The 14,767-nt window shown below is 43.4% G+C and overlaps 1 protein-coding gene across 4 annotated transcripts in view; it reads left to right on the top strand.

Moving 5' to 3' along the window:
* The first annotated feature begins 4,777 nt into the window (after positions 1-4,777).
* The window catches only part of LOC100513961 (carboxypeptidase A5), a 67,588-nt gene continuing 57,598 nt past the window's right edge, over positions 4,778-14,767 (top strand). Inside the window, exons 1-4 of one of the 4 annotated variants that reach the window (XM_021078825.2) lie at positions 4,778-4,934; positions 9,801-9,882; positions 10,308-10,442; positions 11,528-11,626. In XM_021078825.2, the coding sequence (XP_020934484.1) occupies positions 4,867-4,934; positions 9,801-9,882; positions 10,308-10,442; positions 11,528-11,626 (384 nt within the window). In that variant the 5' untranslated portion in view covers positions 4,778-4,866. Of the gene's footprint in view, positions 4,935-8,949; positions 9,437-9,800; positions 9,883-10,307; positions 10,443-11,527; positions 11,627-14,767 lie in introns of those variants that run through there. The other 3 variants (XM_085005442.1, XM_085005441.1, XM_085005445.1) reach the window with 3 other exon arrangements.

The following is a 14,767-nucleotide window of genomic DNA, read 5'->3' as shown; positions in this document are numbered from 1 at the left end:
TGTAATCCCTCCTCTCTCACAAAGAGAAAACAATGTCTATACCTAGCACTTAACTAAAGAAGGTAGTGGTGTGGCCTCCCTAAGGGGCAGGAGATGCCAGTTAGGAGAGCAGGCAGGATTCTAAATAGGTGGATGAAGCCACAGGCTCCTAAGAACACCAAAGGAAGGCTAAGTACAGTGTCCATGTGTATAACACCTTTTGCTTTTCAACTAATCTTTTATTTATTTATTTATTTATTTATAAATTTTATTTATTTTTTGTCTTTTTGCCATTTCTTGGGCCGCTCCCGTGGCATATGGGAGGTTCCCAGGCCAGGGGTCTAATTGGAGCTGTAGCTGCCAGCCTACGCCATAGCCATAGCAACGCGGGATCCGAGCCTCGGCTGCGACCTACACCACAGCTCACGGCAACGCCGGATCATTAACCCACTGAGCAAGGGCAGGGACCAAACCCGCAACCTCATGGTTCCTAGTCGGATTCATTAACCACTGCGCCACGACAGGAACTCCCTCAACTAATCTTTTATTTTTTCATATGTATGGCCCTCACTAAGCTATCCTTATGCAGATAGGGACCTGACTTACTTTTGATTGTGGTGGAACTTACTATAGAGGTTACGTAATTGTGAGAGGCCAGTGGGAATAACATAACCGGACTTTATTCTCATTTGACCTTCAGACCAAGCTAGTGGAGGAAGCATTGACTGGTCCTATGACTCTGGCATCAAATACTCATTTGCCTTTGAGCTGAGAGAAGCAGGTCAATATGACTTCCTCCTGCCGGCCAATCAGATCTTACCCATAGCGGAAGAGACCTGGCTTGGCTTGAAGGCAATCCTAGGGCATGTGTGAGACCACCCCTATTAGGGTTCTGGGGGATAAACACCATTAAAAGCTCTTTGATGTGAAGCAAAGTTGGGTTGTGATTATTCCTTTTTCTAATCATAATCTTGGAGCATTATTTCTTTGATTTATGTTCCCCTAAAACATAGCAAACCACTAAGCTACACCCTTTTTATCTTTTTTTTTTTTAAATCCCATATTGAGCAAAATGCTCCCAAAACCTTTAAAAAAATAAAAAAATATGATAAAATGTATTTCATGAAATTTATATTGTGTACAATTCAGTGGGATTAAGTACATTCACAATGTTGTGCAATCATCACCACCGCCCATCTTCAGAAATTTCCTTTTTAAAAATTTTTTTAATAATTTTTATTTTTTCCATTATAGCTGATTTACAGTGTTCTGTCAGTTTTCTGCTGTACAGCAAGGTGACCTAGTCACACATACATGTATAATTTTTTTTTTCACATTATCATGCTCCATCATAAGTGACTGACTAGATATGCAGTCACTAGATATACAGTGATATGCAGCAGGATCTCATTGCTTATCCATTCCAAAGGCAATCCCACTCCCTCTCCCTTAGCGACCACAAGCCTTTTCTCCATGTCCATGGTTTTCTTTTCTGTGGAAAGATTCATTTGTGCCATATATTAGTTCCAGATATGTGATATCATATGGTATTTGTCTTTTTCTGACTTACTTCACTTAGTATGAGAGTCTCTAGTTCCACCCATGTTGCTGCAAAAGGCATTATTTTGTTCTGTGTTATAGCTGAGTAGTATTCCATTGTGTGTATATACCACATCTTCTTACTCCATTCATCTGTTGATGGACATCCAGGTTGTTTCCATGTCTTGGCTATTGTCAATAGTGCTGCAGTGGACATGCAGATGCATGTGTCCTTTTCAAGAAAAGTTTTATCCAGATACATCTTCAGAAATTTTCTATCATCCCAAACAGAAATTCTGTACCCATTAAGCAATAGCTCCCTGTTCTCCCTCCCTCCAGCCCCTTTTCTACTTTCTATGAATTTGCCTATTCTTGGTACCATGTATAAATGGAATCATATAATGGCTTATTTCACTTAGTTTAATGTTTTCAAGATTCACTGATGTGGCATGTGTCTGCTCCTTCATCTTAAAGTAGCATTTTAACTGTAGAAAGGGAACTTTCAAATTTATTTATTTTCAATAAATACTAGTTAAGCAACTACGGTGTGCCAAGCATCATGCTAGGTGCTGTATCCTCTAGATGCGTTGTTGCCTTTTGCTTTTCCATTTCTGGTATGCTGCATTATAAAAACTAGTGGAGACCCAAACCAGTAACACTCCTTCTTCCTGGTTGCCTTGTCAAGTCTGGGTCTCAGATTCTACAGTTTCTCTTCAGACATTCATTTCCATTGGGGATTTAGATTTTCTTCATGTTGATGGCTTTCCCTGGAAAAAGGGTGGGAAATGAATTTCAGTTTGCCTAGAATTTTGGTTACTTGGTTCTTTTTTTTTTTTTTTTTTTTTTTTGTCTTTTGTCTTTTGTTGTTGTTGTTGTTGTTGCTATTTCTTGGGCCGCTCCCGCGGCATATGGAGGTTCCCAGGCTAGGGGTTGAATTGGAGCTGTAGCCACCGGCCTACGCCAGAGCCACAGCAACGCGGGATCCGAGCCGTGTCTGCAACCTACACCACAGCTCACGGCAACGCCGGATCATTAACCCGCTGAGCAAGGGCAGGGACCGAACCCGCAACCTCATGGTTCCTAGTCGGATTCGTCAACCACTGCGCCACGACGGGAACTCCATGGTTACTTGATTCTTTAGTTCATATTTCTTGCAGATTCAGGTCTCAGCTTTTTTTGTTACTAATTTCAAAGCTGAAATCTATCTTGGTGAAGTGAAGTGTTGGAAGGACAAAAGAGCCTGATAGAGGCCCCCCAGCTCTACAACTTCTGACAAATACCCTTGCTGAACAAACCTTAGATAGGTTTCCCTGAGTCCTCTTTCCCACTAGGCCTTTTCCTTGGGCCTTCAGCCAGTCTTAGCAGAGAATCCTGCTAAGTCATCCCCAGTCCTTGATATCTGATCAGTTCCTCATCCTCCACCATTGATGTCTAAGACCTTTTTTTTTTTTTTGGTCTTTTTAGGCATATGGAGGTTCCCAGGCTAGGGATTGAATTGGAGCTACAGCTGCCAGCCTACGCCAGAGCCACAGCAACAGCAAATCTGAGCCAAATCTGCCACCTACACCACAGCTCACGGCAACACTGGATCCTTAACTCACTGAGAAAGGCCAGGGATCGAACCTGCAACCTCATGGTTCCTTGTTGGATTGGTTTTTGCTGCGCCATGATGGGAACTCCGATGTCTAAGTCCTTGACCTGTCTTTAGCGAGAATTCTGTTAGGCCAATTAAGCAAGAATCTCCCCGTTCTTTGATGTCTCCTCTTAACAATTTTCTATCTTCTGACCCCCTTGTTCTGCTGTCTTTACTGTATTCAAAATTGAACACAGTTACTCCTATTTTATGACCCCTGTTGTAGTAATCTTGAATAAAGTCTTCCTTATAGTTGTAACAAATGTAAGAATAATATTCCTTTAACACTCTCAATCATAACCCTTTGTTGAACCCAATCCCCTTGAGTAAGTTCAGTAAGTATGTTGACAGTGGGGACAGTGGAGTGGGGGGGACTTGTGGGATTTGGGCCTTCTATGAGAGACTGAAAGGCCCTGGAGTCCTTGAAGGAGCTGTGGAAATCGTGAGTGTCTTCCATTTGTTCTGCTGTGATTTGGTGGAAAGGACACCAGACTCAGAGTCTAGTAAATGGAAGGAAGTCTTATTATTAATAATTCCTTTACCTTTAGCTCAGATTCCAAGGAAAATGGATAATTTATTCAGACTAACATATTCTTCTTATGCCATTTACTTCATGTAGTTCTACCTTTTTTTTGTGTGTGTGGAATCATAAGAATTAGGTGTTCGATTCATAACAGAAGCTACAAATTTTCATCAAGACTTGTCACCAGAGAAGAGTTTGTCAAGTGTGTGAAGTATGTAGTCTTGGAGTTGGCTTGGGGTTTCCTTCTTTCTTGCCTTTTTAGGTCCACACCCAAGGCATATGGAAGGCCAGGGGTCAAATTGGAGCTACAGCCACTAACCTACACCACAGCCACAGCAACGCGGGATCTGAGCCGAATCTGTGACCTACACCAAAGCTCACAGCAACACCAGATCCTTAACCCACTGAGTGAGGCCAGGGATTGAACTTGAATCCGCATGGATCCTAGTTGGGTTTGTTAACCACTGAACCATGAAGGGAACTTTGATGGGCTTCCTTCCTTCCTTCCTTTCCTTCTTTTCCTTCTTTTCCTTCTTAGTGTTTTTTTTTTTTTTTTTTTTTTTTTTTTTTTTTAGGGCCACACTCTCTGCATATAGAAGTTCCCAGGCTAGGGGTTGAATTGGAGCTACAGCTGCCAGCCTACACCACAGCCACAGCAACACGGCATCTGAGTCGCATCTGCGACCTACACCACAGCTCATGGCAACGCCAGATCCTTAATCCACTGAGCAAGGCCAGGTATCAAACTCACATCCTCATGGTTCGTTAACCACTGAGCCACAAAGGAAACTCCCATCTTTCTGTCTTTTTACTCTAGAGGTAATTTCATCTCAGGTTTACAGTTTTGCTTCTTCAGTCAGTGTAAATTATCAGTATAAATTCTATCTAGCACTGTGGGACTTTCCTGTTTACTAAAAAAACACTATTTAAATACCAAGTGATGAGCAATACAGCACTCTTGGCACAGACTTTTCCAGCCAGAGGAGCAAGTTCCTGACTTTGTAAATCAAGAGGCTTGGCCTCTATCATTCAAAAGGAATGGAAGAGGCATCAGTAGGGGCCCACCTGTTGTACTGTCAGAGTTGCAAGAGTGCTTGGGAATCACATTAGCATTTTTGAGGACATGAGTCTGCATCAGAGTCCTTATAAATACAGCCTGACTCAGCCACTCTTTGACTGACACCCTTGGGACATGAAGTGGATACTGTTCTTTGGGGCCCTTATTGGGTCTGGCATCTGTGGCCGAGAAAAGTTTTTTGGGTAAGTTCCTTTTGGACTTAATATTATTATTACTTGGTTAGTTCGAGATATAGGAACCAGATGGATTTGGAAATGAATAGCTGATTATTCTTCAAGTGGTATGGTGTTGGGAAGGAAGACCTGGGCTCCTGTTTCGGCTCTGCCCCTGTATCATTTTGGACCAATTACTACTCTCTCAGGCTCAGTTTTATCTGTGATATCAGGACTAGGTCTCTGCAGTCCCTCCCCAGGTCCCTAATTCATGCTTGTTCTTTCCCCTCCTAGTTTTTTTTTTTTTTTTTTTTTTTTTTTTTTTTTTTTGGTCTTTTTGTCTTTTGTTGTTGTTGTTGTTATTGTTGCTATTTCTTGGGCCGCTCCCGCGGCATATGGAGGTTCCCAGGCTAGGGGTTGAATCGGAGCTGTAGCCACCGGCCTACGCCAGAGCCACAGCAACGCGGGATCCGAGCCACGTCTGCAACCTACACCACAGCTCATGGCAACGCCGGATCGTTAACCCACTGAGCAAGGGCAGGGACCGAACCTGCAACCTCATGGTTCCTAGTCGGATTCGTTAACCACTGCGCCACGACGGGAACTTCCCCTCCTAGTTTTTATTTGTAAGGTCAGTTCTAGGCATCTCCTACTTTCTTACTCTTTTTATTATGCACTGCTAAGAATTACCAGAAATTATTTCTAATTTCAACCATACTTAAAGGAAAACCTGGGTCTTGGATTTTGACTCCACCTCTTTGTTAACGGTGAAGGTTCAGTAGCGCAGAGCTTTCTTATCAGTATTTGGCACATGGAGATTTTGATGGGTCTTGCCTAGCCTTCGCTATGAAAATGGACATACAAGGATACGCTTTGTGTATGTGTGTGTGCATGCACACACATGCTTCACACAGAATTCTTTGCAGTCTGCAAAGGATGGGACATTTGGGAGGTAGGAGAGATGAAAGGATGCCACGGTACCCTGCTAGAAGATTGAATTCTAGTAACTCATTACTGCATAATGCTTTGCCATTTGCAAAGAGCTTTCATGTACATTATCTTTTGGATCACACAACTCTGCCAGGCAGGGATATTATTTTCCTCAATTTAAACATGAAAAAAATTCAGCCTTAGAAAAGTTAAGGAACCTGCCCAAGGCCATTTAGCTGGTAAGCAGGGGAGCTGGAACTCTGAATGCAAAACCCATATGCTTTTGCTATAACACAAGTTAATCTCCAGCTAGAATGCTGTATCTCCCTGATCTATCTGTAGCTGTTAGTTTACTCTCCCTTATACTATCTGGCTAAAGATTAGTTTATTGGGGTAATTACTTATTATGTATTGGGTAGTTTTTATGGTGATGACTTCTGTTTGCACCTGGTCTGTACTGCCAAATAGTTCAGAGAGCTTACGCATAGCAGGTGGTCAGGGAAGATTTTTCCACAGGCAGCTCAGTGGTAAGTGTTTCATAACTACACTTGCTGCCATGTGGGCTGAAGTGTGGAGCTCTCAGTCCCCACTGCAGCTATTCACTTGACTGAAAAATCTTGATTTCTCAGGATACAGACTTATCTTATAATGCAGCAGACCCCTGGATTAAGACAGCTGGGCCTGGTTCTGGAGTGCTAACCACATAGTGCTTGCACAGAAAGGGCTGTGTGTGTGAGCTAATTGCGGATGGTTTTAACCAATAGCTTCATCCTTACCCCCAAATCTTTTCTTGCCTCATAGTAGAGAACCAAGCAAAAGTGGTGGAATTCTTCCTGAGATCCATAGACATGTCCTAGACACCCAGCTTGGTGAACATTTAAAGAAAGGGGAAGCTGGCCTCTGAGCCTTCAAGTGGTTGGGGAAGCCAGGATTCAGATTGACTTGGAGAAAGGACGATGCTGATGGAGATGAAGATGATGGTTTCTCCCCACCAGCCATCACCACACCCCCTAGTCTCTGTTTCTTCCACCTAACTCACCTTCTCAGTCTCTTTCACTTTGCTGATGTCTTCTGTCCTGGTCTTCACTCATCTTAAGGATAGGATGGTGATTAGGGTACCTAAAGGTTCAGGGCAAGATAACAAGAAGATAGTTGCAGAACTTGTAGCATCAGCAGTAAGATAGGCATTTAAGGGTTCTGTGAAATCATCTCTTGTGGTACCTTCTAAGCTTCACTGGGCATGAAGTGAGAAAGGCACAACGAACAGGCCACCTGGCCACCCATGTGGTAAGGGGGGAAAGATAGAAGCTTAGCACCCTGGAGACTCTTGACTATTTAGAACATGGGATGAGTGTGAGAGTGAATGAGAGTAGATCACCAGTCATTGCATTGGCAGAAGCTGGCCAGCCCTGGTATTGGAGGGCTCCAGAGTTAAGAAGACCTGTAGGAACACCTACCTGAGCGGAATAGGAGGGGTGAATGTGGCAGCTTTCAAACCCCAACATGTTCCTCTTCCCAGACCAGTCATCCATTTTAAAAAGGAGCACAAGGTCTTTGGATTTCCAGATTGTAGAGATAGGTTGTATTCAGCCACTCTCACTCTCAAGAGGGCATTTTCTGAATAGAGACACACATGGTGAGGGCAAGAGAAAGGCTGCCCTTCACCTGGCACCCACTTATGTTCTCTGCGTTTCTAGGTGTTGGTGGACTTGTGTTCATGAGAATAGCGTTAGATCCTGCCACTCCACCCCCATCCCTGACCAACTTTTAGCACCATCTAAACACTGCCCCTAACTTTGCCTTCGCTGGTTGGGGAAAACCTCATGGGTGATGGTCGTTGGTCATAAAGCCTGGGTGGTAGATTGACTAAAGAAAAGAGATGGATATCCAGGCAGAGGGAATAGCAAGTGCAAAGACATAAAACACAAAGTACCTGGTGAATTTGGGATTTCAATGATGCTGGAGCCAAGAATGTATAGAAGAGGAGAGGCAGATGGGGAAAGACTCCATTCTGCACCAGTCTTTCTACCCTACCTCTCTGCCTCTACAGATGTGTCTTTATCCTTTGGAATGGGACTAATTAGTGCATTATGAAATGGGCTGTGGGTTTCATCATCAGCAGGGCCAGTTAGATTCCCTGTGTTCCATTGTCATGGGCTGTGTACAGGAATGTGAAAGTTTCTGTTGTGAAATTACTGCTTATGGAGAATTAAAGCATGTGCTATGGATGAATGTGTAGCATTTTCATATGCCTAAGAGCCCCTTATTTTTATGTTCCTCTTTTTTCTGTTCTCTCCTGTTCCTTGTCCCTCCTCTTTTTCTTTGTGATTAGTCAGTGCTAACATTACAGATGCCTTATTTTGCTAACAGAGATGTCAATGCACAGGCCCATTCCAGAACAACCGTTTTTAAGATGCCCCTTTTTTTTCTGCAGTGTTGAGGATGGGTTGTGACAGAGCATGAGTTCTGGACATGGGTCCTGGTACTCAGCCTAGAGGAAGTTTTCCCTTCTGTTTAAAACTGGCTGCTTTTGCACGGCTACTTGTCTGCAACAGGGAAGTGGTAGTTTGATTCCCCATCTTCCCAGGGCTGCAGTCCAACCCACTAGCAAGCCTGTGGCTTCTCCACTATGGCCTAAGCAGCTCCCATGCTCACCTCCCAGGACCCTGTGGAGACCGGATGAGCTGGGAAAAAGTGAGGATTTGGCACTGGCATTTCCTCCATATCTGCCACCTGCAACGGAAACAACTGTGCAGTGGACCTTGCTTCCTTGGGGCCGGACTAGCCCCCCCCCCCCCTCAAAAAAACTCCCAAAGAAAAGTTAAAGTCTGAAAGTCCATCCGGATTGAGCTGGTTTTCTGAAGAGGAGATGGTGATCTGCCACGTGAGGCTGCACGTTTAGCTCCCTGTGACAGAACCATTTTCTCTGTCAACAGGTCCTTCAGCCCACAGCCCTCTCTAGCAGCTCTTCCTGCATTCATTCGTGTCAAAGGGATGAAGCATGTGACAGTGTTGAGTAGGAATTCATTCTGGCCGTCACCTAGCAACAGCCTAATGGCTCCCCTGGCTCTCTGAACCGGCTGAGAGCACAAAAGCAGCTTTTCAGGCTTGGCCTTCTCCCACTCACACAGGACTTTGGGGGCCTCTACCCCTGCTGCTGCCTCAGGAGCTAAGTGGTGGTGTATAGGAAACAAGTGCAGGACAAACAACAAAGGGGGGCTCGGGACTGGCCGGCTCCCTTCTGGGCTCTATCAGGGCCCCCTTGGGAGGATGAATCCTTAAGTTTAGCCCCAGCACCATGCGTGTGTATAGGGTTCTGGAGGTGGAAGGGGTTGGGAGAGCACCCAGCCTCTCCCCTTTGTGCAAAGAAGAAAAATAGCTAACCTTCCAGCGATGGAAGGCTTGTTCTCTTTTCTACCTCTTTCCGGCATGGACATTCAGCCAGAGTTTCAGTCCTAGACCCTGACAGTGAAGAAGTGCTTCTTTATGTCTTGAGTTAGCTTTGCGTGTAGCTCAGGAACATTCCTTTCTGCAAAATATATATGTTTTTCATTATAAAGTAATATGACCACATTACAGAAAACAGATACGGGGGGGAAAAAGTAAGTCATCCATAATCCCATGACCCGAACATAAGCACTGTCAGCATTTGCTATATTTCTGTTGTCTGTTTTTCTTCCAATGCATCTGCTTTTTCCATACTTACAGTCATGGCATACATACAATTTTGGGTCCTGGTCTTTCACTTAATATTTCCCTTAAAGTTATACCATAAGCACTTTTTCATATTTGCCACGTAGTCTTATTTTTAATGGCTATACATTATAACCCAAGACTAGACCATTTCCGCTCATTCAGCCCTGTTATATCTGGGAGAGTAGGCTTGGGTTTTGTTTTGTTTTGCTTTGTTTTTTGCCAGCCAAAAGCTCACGATTATCTTTTGCTTTTTTTCCCCACTTTCTCCAGGGACCAAGTTTTCAGGATTAACGTCAGAAATGGAGATGAGATCAGCAAACTAAATCAGCTTGTGAATTCAGACAACTTTAAGGTACATAGTTCTCCTTAGTCCTCTTGGGTATCAATTAACCTTGGGGGGAGAAGACTCTTGCAGCACTGGTATTGCTCTTCCTGAAGAGTGTCTGTGAATAATCCTGTGTTAGTCAACTTGTGTTTACACAGTTGAGAAAGTCGGTGGGGAGAAGTACAGCGGTGCTGTCTGGGGAGATGGGAGGCCTCAGCAGAGAGCCCCATCATTCTCTCTGCTGTGGACATATTACTTGCTGCACTTTGCCAGGTATTGCCTGCTGGGAAACTGAACCAGATACAATTGTGAAATGGCTTAAGTTTTCCCTGTGTGGAACCCAGCCCCTCAGGGATCACCCAGGCTTTTGGCAATTGTTCTAGAAGAATGAACTCATTGTGCCTTTTACCTGAACTGTCCTATAACCCGGGTTTTATTTCTGTTTTCTTCAGCTCAACTTCTGGAAATATCCTTCTACCTTTGGTCGTCCTGTGGATGTCCTGGTTCCTTCTGTCAATCTGCAGCCAGTCAAATCCTTTCTGAAGTCCCAGGGGTTAGAATACTCGGTGACTATTGAAGACCTGCAGGTGGGCAGGCCAAGGTCCCTCACTGGTCTTGCATAGGACTAAGCAGCCAGAGTGGACTGACTTGAGGCATTTTCAAGTACTGGTCTTACCCTTCTTCATGTAACAAATGAAGACACTGAGGCTTATGAAAGTAAAGTACAGTGATTTGTTAGAGTCTGTTGTACTGGAAAGGGCTAGGAAACCAGTCAAATCTGGATCCAAGTCCTGGTTTTGTTAACTGCTAGCTGTGTGACTTTGGATAAGCTGTTAACCTCTTGAGACACTTTCTTCACTGGTAAAATGGTAATAGTTATACCTACTTCATAGGATTTATTGAGAAGATTAAGTGGTTAAATGTACATAAAATATCTAATAGTGCCTGGTATGTCATAGATGCCCCAGAAATATTAAGTCTCTCTCCCTTTTCTTGTTTGAAGTCAGGAGGAAGGACAGCATGTGGTGGGTAGAAGAAGGTGGGACGCTGGTGGGGAGGTGCTAAATAGCATCCTTTGAGAAAGGGAGTATGTCACCAGTAGCCCCCAGCGGAGGGAACATCACTGCCCCAGCCAGACACCAGCCTCACAAGCTGTGTCTGAACAGCAGGACAGTGTCTGGCTCATGTTCTCTCCTTTACCGAGGTGGGTTGTGGACTAATTGGTGATTTGGCCTGGGAGTTTCCTGATGGCGTGAGCAGCTGTGAGCTTATTAATCATCCTCACATGTCACAGACATCTGCCAGGAACCTTCAAAGTATGAGTAGTTATAAGAATTTCTTTGTTTCTGAATGGTTTCCCAAGCTGGGTAGTTCAGAGACGCTGGATACCAGAATGCGGACTGATGTCTAGAAAATTTGTAGTAAAGAATAACCAGATAGCACATATGCTGCTTCAGGGAGTAAGTGGCTTTTGAATGAGGTGATGTACATTGAACTCCAAGAAGTAAGATTTTATAGATATGTGGAAGAAACCTGGCCTCCTTTTCCACCTTGACATTTGTGTTTCTTGATATGTGTGCTGAGGGTGCTGCCATCTTGGCCAGCCCATGTCCCAAGACGTGAACCTCCATCCCCAGTGGGTCACTTTGTAATGTTGCCATGTCGGTTTTAGGCCCTTTTAGATAATGAAGATGAAGAAATGCAACACAATAAAGGTCAAGAACGGAGCAGTAATAACTTCAACTATGGAGCCTACCATTCCCTGGAAGCTGTAAGTATTTCAGAGCAGGTTAAGATCAAGGTCACTGGCCTCTTGAGTTTTATAACCCCTCTTGTTTCTTCCAGGAGATATTAGTTCCTATGACAATACCCCTACACTGAGAGGTTAAAATGTGTGCACTTCAATTTCTTTCTAATTCTTGGGTTATTTATCTCCCACTAGCACCTAAGAGCATAGGGAAACACAAAGCAAACATTTTCTCCTGCGTGCATCCTTCCTTTCTTAAGCAACCTCTCAAAGAAAACCATGAAATAATTGCAGTCATTTCCAGTCCTTGTAATTCAGCCTTCTTCTATCCCACCATAATCCCTGTATTTTATTTACCCAGATTAAAATGTTACTTATTCCAGGCAACTAGGCAAGTGATTATTTCCAACGTTAACCAGATATTTCCACTCATTTATCATGACTACTTATAGCAGATATTTATTTCATAAAGCATTTTGGTGCTGTGTTTAGTTAGAAATCACTTATATAGATGACTGACTTTCAAGGTAAGCCAGCCCTTCAGATAAGAAACATGGAGCAGAATACTTTAATATTGGAATTTGAGGAACCAAGAGGGACTGGAATGGAACTGAATCACATAGTATACAGTTTTCTTAAGTCCCTCAATGTCTTCTTCCTTAGTCCGGAAACTCCGCTAGCTCAGGAACACACCCCAAATCTAAATTGGTATTCTCCTTCCTGGATATATGTTGGGTATATGTTGGTCCTTATATCTAAAGATAGAGTTCCCGGCATGCTTTCTATGAGGCATATACTTCGAATTTTTTTTTTTTCTCGATGAAAGTTTTTTTCAAAGTTTGACTAGCTAGTTCCACTTCTTTCCCAGGATTGTCAGTAGCTTTGTTTATTGTGTACACTTCCAGCTGCACTGCCCCTTGATCCTTCTTGTAACCAAAGACAGACATCTGCAAAACAGCTGGATATAAAGTTAGGAGTTCAGTCCAGGGCCGTGGATGAAAGCAGAGCTGAGGACCCACACAGGGCTCACACCCATGACGTTAGCTTTGCTAATATGAGACGCTCTCTAGCTGAGCTAACCAGTTGCAAATGTCACCCAAGACTCTGGAAACTCCATCCCGTCATCTACCTGCTGCATACAGGAGCCTCACGTTCCCATCCACTCACTTTTTTTTTTTTTTTTTTTTTTTTTTTTTTTTTTTTTTTTTTTTTTTTTTTCTGTCTTTTGTTGTTGTTGTTGTTGTTGCCATTTCTTGGGCCGCTTCCGCGGCATGTGGAGGTTCCCAGGCTAGGGGTTGAATCGGAGCTGTAGCCACCGGCCTACGCCAGAGCCACAGCAACTCGGGATCAGAGCCGCGTCTGCAACCTACACCACAGCTCACAGCAATGCCGGATCGTTAACCCACTGAGCAAGGGCAGGGACCGAACCTGCAACCTCATGGTTCCTAGTCGGATTCGTTAACCACTGCACCACGACGGGAACTCCCCATCCACTCACTTTTGTTCTCTGGCTTTAGGTGTCAGTGTCCTCTGGCTCACAGCTATCTCTTGTTCTTGCAAGGCCTTTAGCTGTGGATTGGTGTACCATCTCCCTCCTGACTTGTTCATTTTCAGTTCTTTCTAAAAACAGCTTTTAAGAGCTCATCTCCCACAACCACTTAGGCCTTCTTAGGTCTCTATAGGGAATGTCATGTTTGTGTGTGCCATGGTTTCTAGTTTCACACCCTTTGTGTGTATGGTTATAGTTGCTGTTATTTTTGTCAGTTTTGTGGGTGACTTTTCTCCTGATGTTGGCAGCATGAATTTGGATCCCGCATCTGGAGACAGCTTAGTGTTTTAATTTTATACTAGGTGAGTGTTTCCCCTTATGGCTCAGGCCAGACATTCAGCTTTTGCTACTCTGTCAGCATTGGCGGGTAGAGTTTCCAAACCCCTTTCATGGCCAGAATTACCAGTTCCCAGCTCTCAAGTTCCAGCTTCTTGCCCTACACAGGGTGCAATGCCCTCTTCTCCTATTCCTGGTTGCTGTAAACGCTCAGTGCTGAAGGCCTTATAGCTGGTTCCGGGCTGCATCTTCTGCCTTCCACGCTGCTAGCTTAGCTTTGATCCCTCTTTACTTCTGGCACCCACAGTTTTTTTCCTTTTTTGGCTTGGAATCATTTTCATTGTATTTTATCTGGTTTGCCTATATATTTAGGAGGTGATTTCTTGTTTCTGTTCGGTCTCCCATATTGGCTGCAAGTCTTATAAATCCTTTAAGCTTGATTTCACTCTATATTGATTGCACGTTTCCCTTCTCTGTGAAGCTGCTTATTTTGGTTTTAAGGTCCAAATAAAAATTTGTTTATTTCCTTCTTTTGACCCTTAAAAGGTTTGAACAACTAAGGTGGATGAACTCTATTTAAATCAAAATTTTTTTTTTAACTGAAAGCAAACGGAAACATTCATCGTCATGATTTATACAGCTCTTGCCTTCTCAAAGCCTTTAGAAGACTCATTTATTATTATTGTTTTTTTTGGGGGGGTCACTGTACCCACTATATGGATCTAACCTGCACTTCTGCAGTGACTAGAGCTGCTGCAGTCGGGTTCTTAACCCACTGCGCCACCGTGAGAACTCTTACTTATGTTTATTATTAATGCAATGATTTTTGTTTCTATTTTTTTGTTTCATAGTGTACATAATATATTTGTTTGGTATTATGTATATTTGTGATGTATGTTGATTTTTTTTAACTGATGTAGAAAGTGATCAAAAAAGTTTGGAGAGCAATGCTTTCAAAGAACCTTCTCTAAATGGGGCCCTTGCTGATGATCCAGCCTTGTATGGTGCAAAGGGCCACAGTGTTGGAGCAGTATCTGCACAAGTCTCTCTACCCTAGTTTAATAGAATATACTTTTGTGGGCAAATAAAATGTGCTTTTTTTCCTAGAAAACTAAAAATGGATTCTTTAGGCAGCTCCTTAAGAACAAACATTCCGTGCCGATAATATTGTCAACCCCAAGGTTAGAGGACTGTAAGAAATCATTGAGGTCAAGATAAAGTTCACAGATACCCACCCAGAGCTGAACAGAATTTAATTTAATTAATTTATTTATTTAGGGTTGCACCTGCAGCATATGCAAGTTCCTAGGCTAGTGGTCAAATTGGAGCTGCAGCTGCTG

This window comes from Sus scrofa, chromosome 18 (genome assembly GCF_054392235.1).
Source record: "Sus scrofa isolate SSC_HxYL_T2T_F1_AM1 chromosome 18, Sscrofa_HxYL_maternal_Yorkshire_Landrace_v2.0, whole genome shotgun sequence".
NCBI lineage: Eukaryota > Metazoa > Chordata > Mammalia > Artiodactyla > Suidae > Sus > Sus scrofa.
This window is presented reverse-complemented; position numbering and strand designations above follow the sequence as displayed.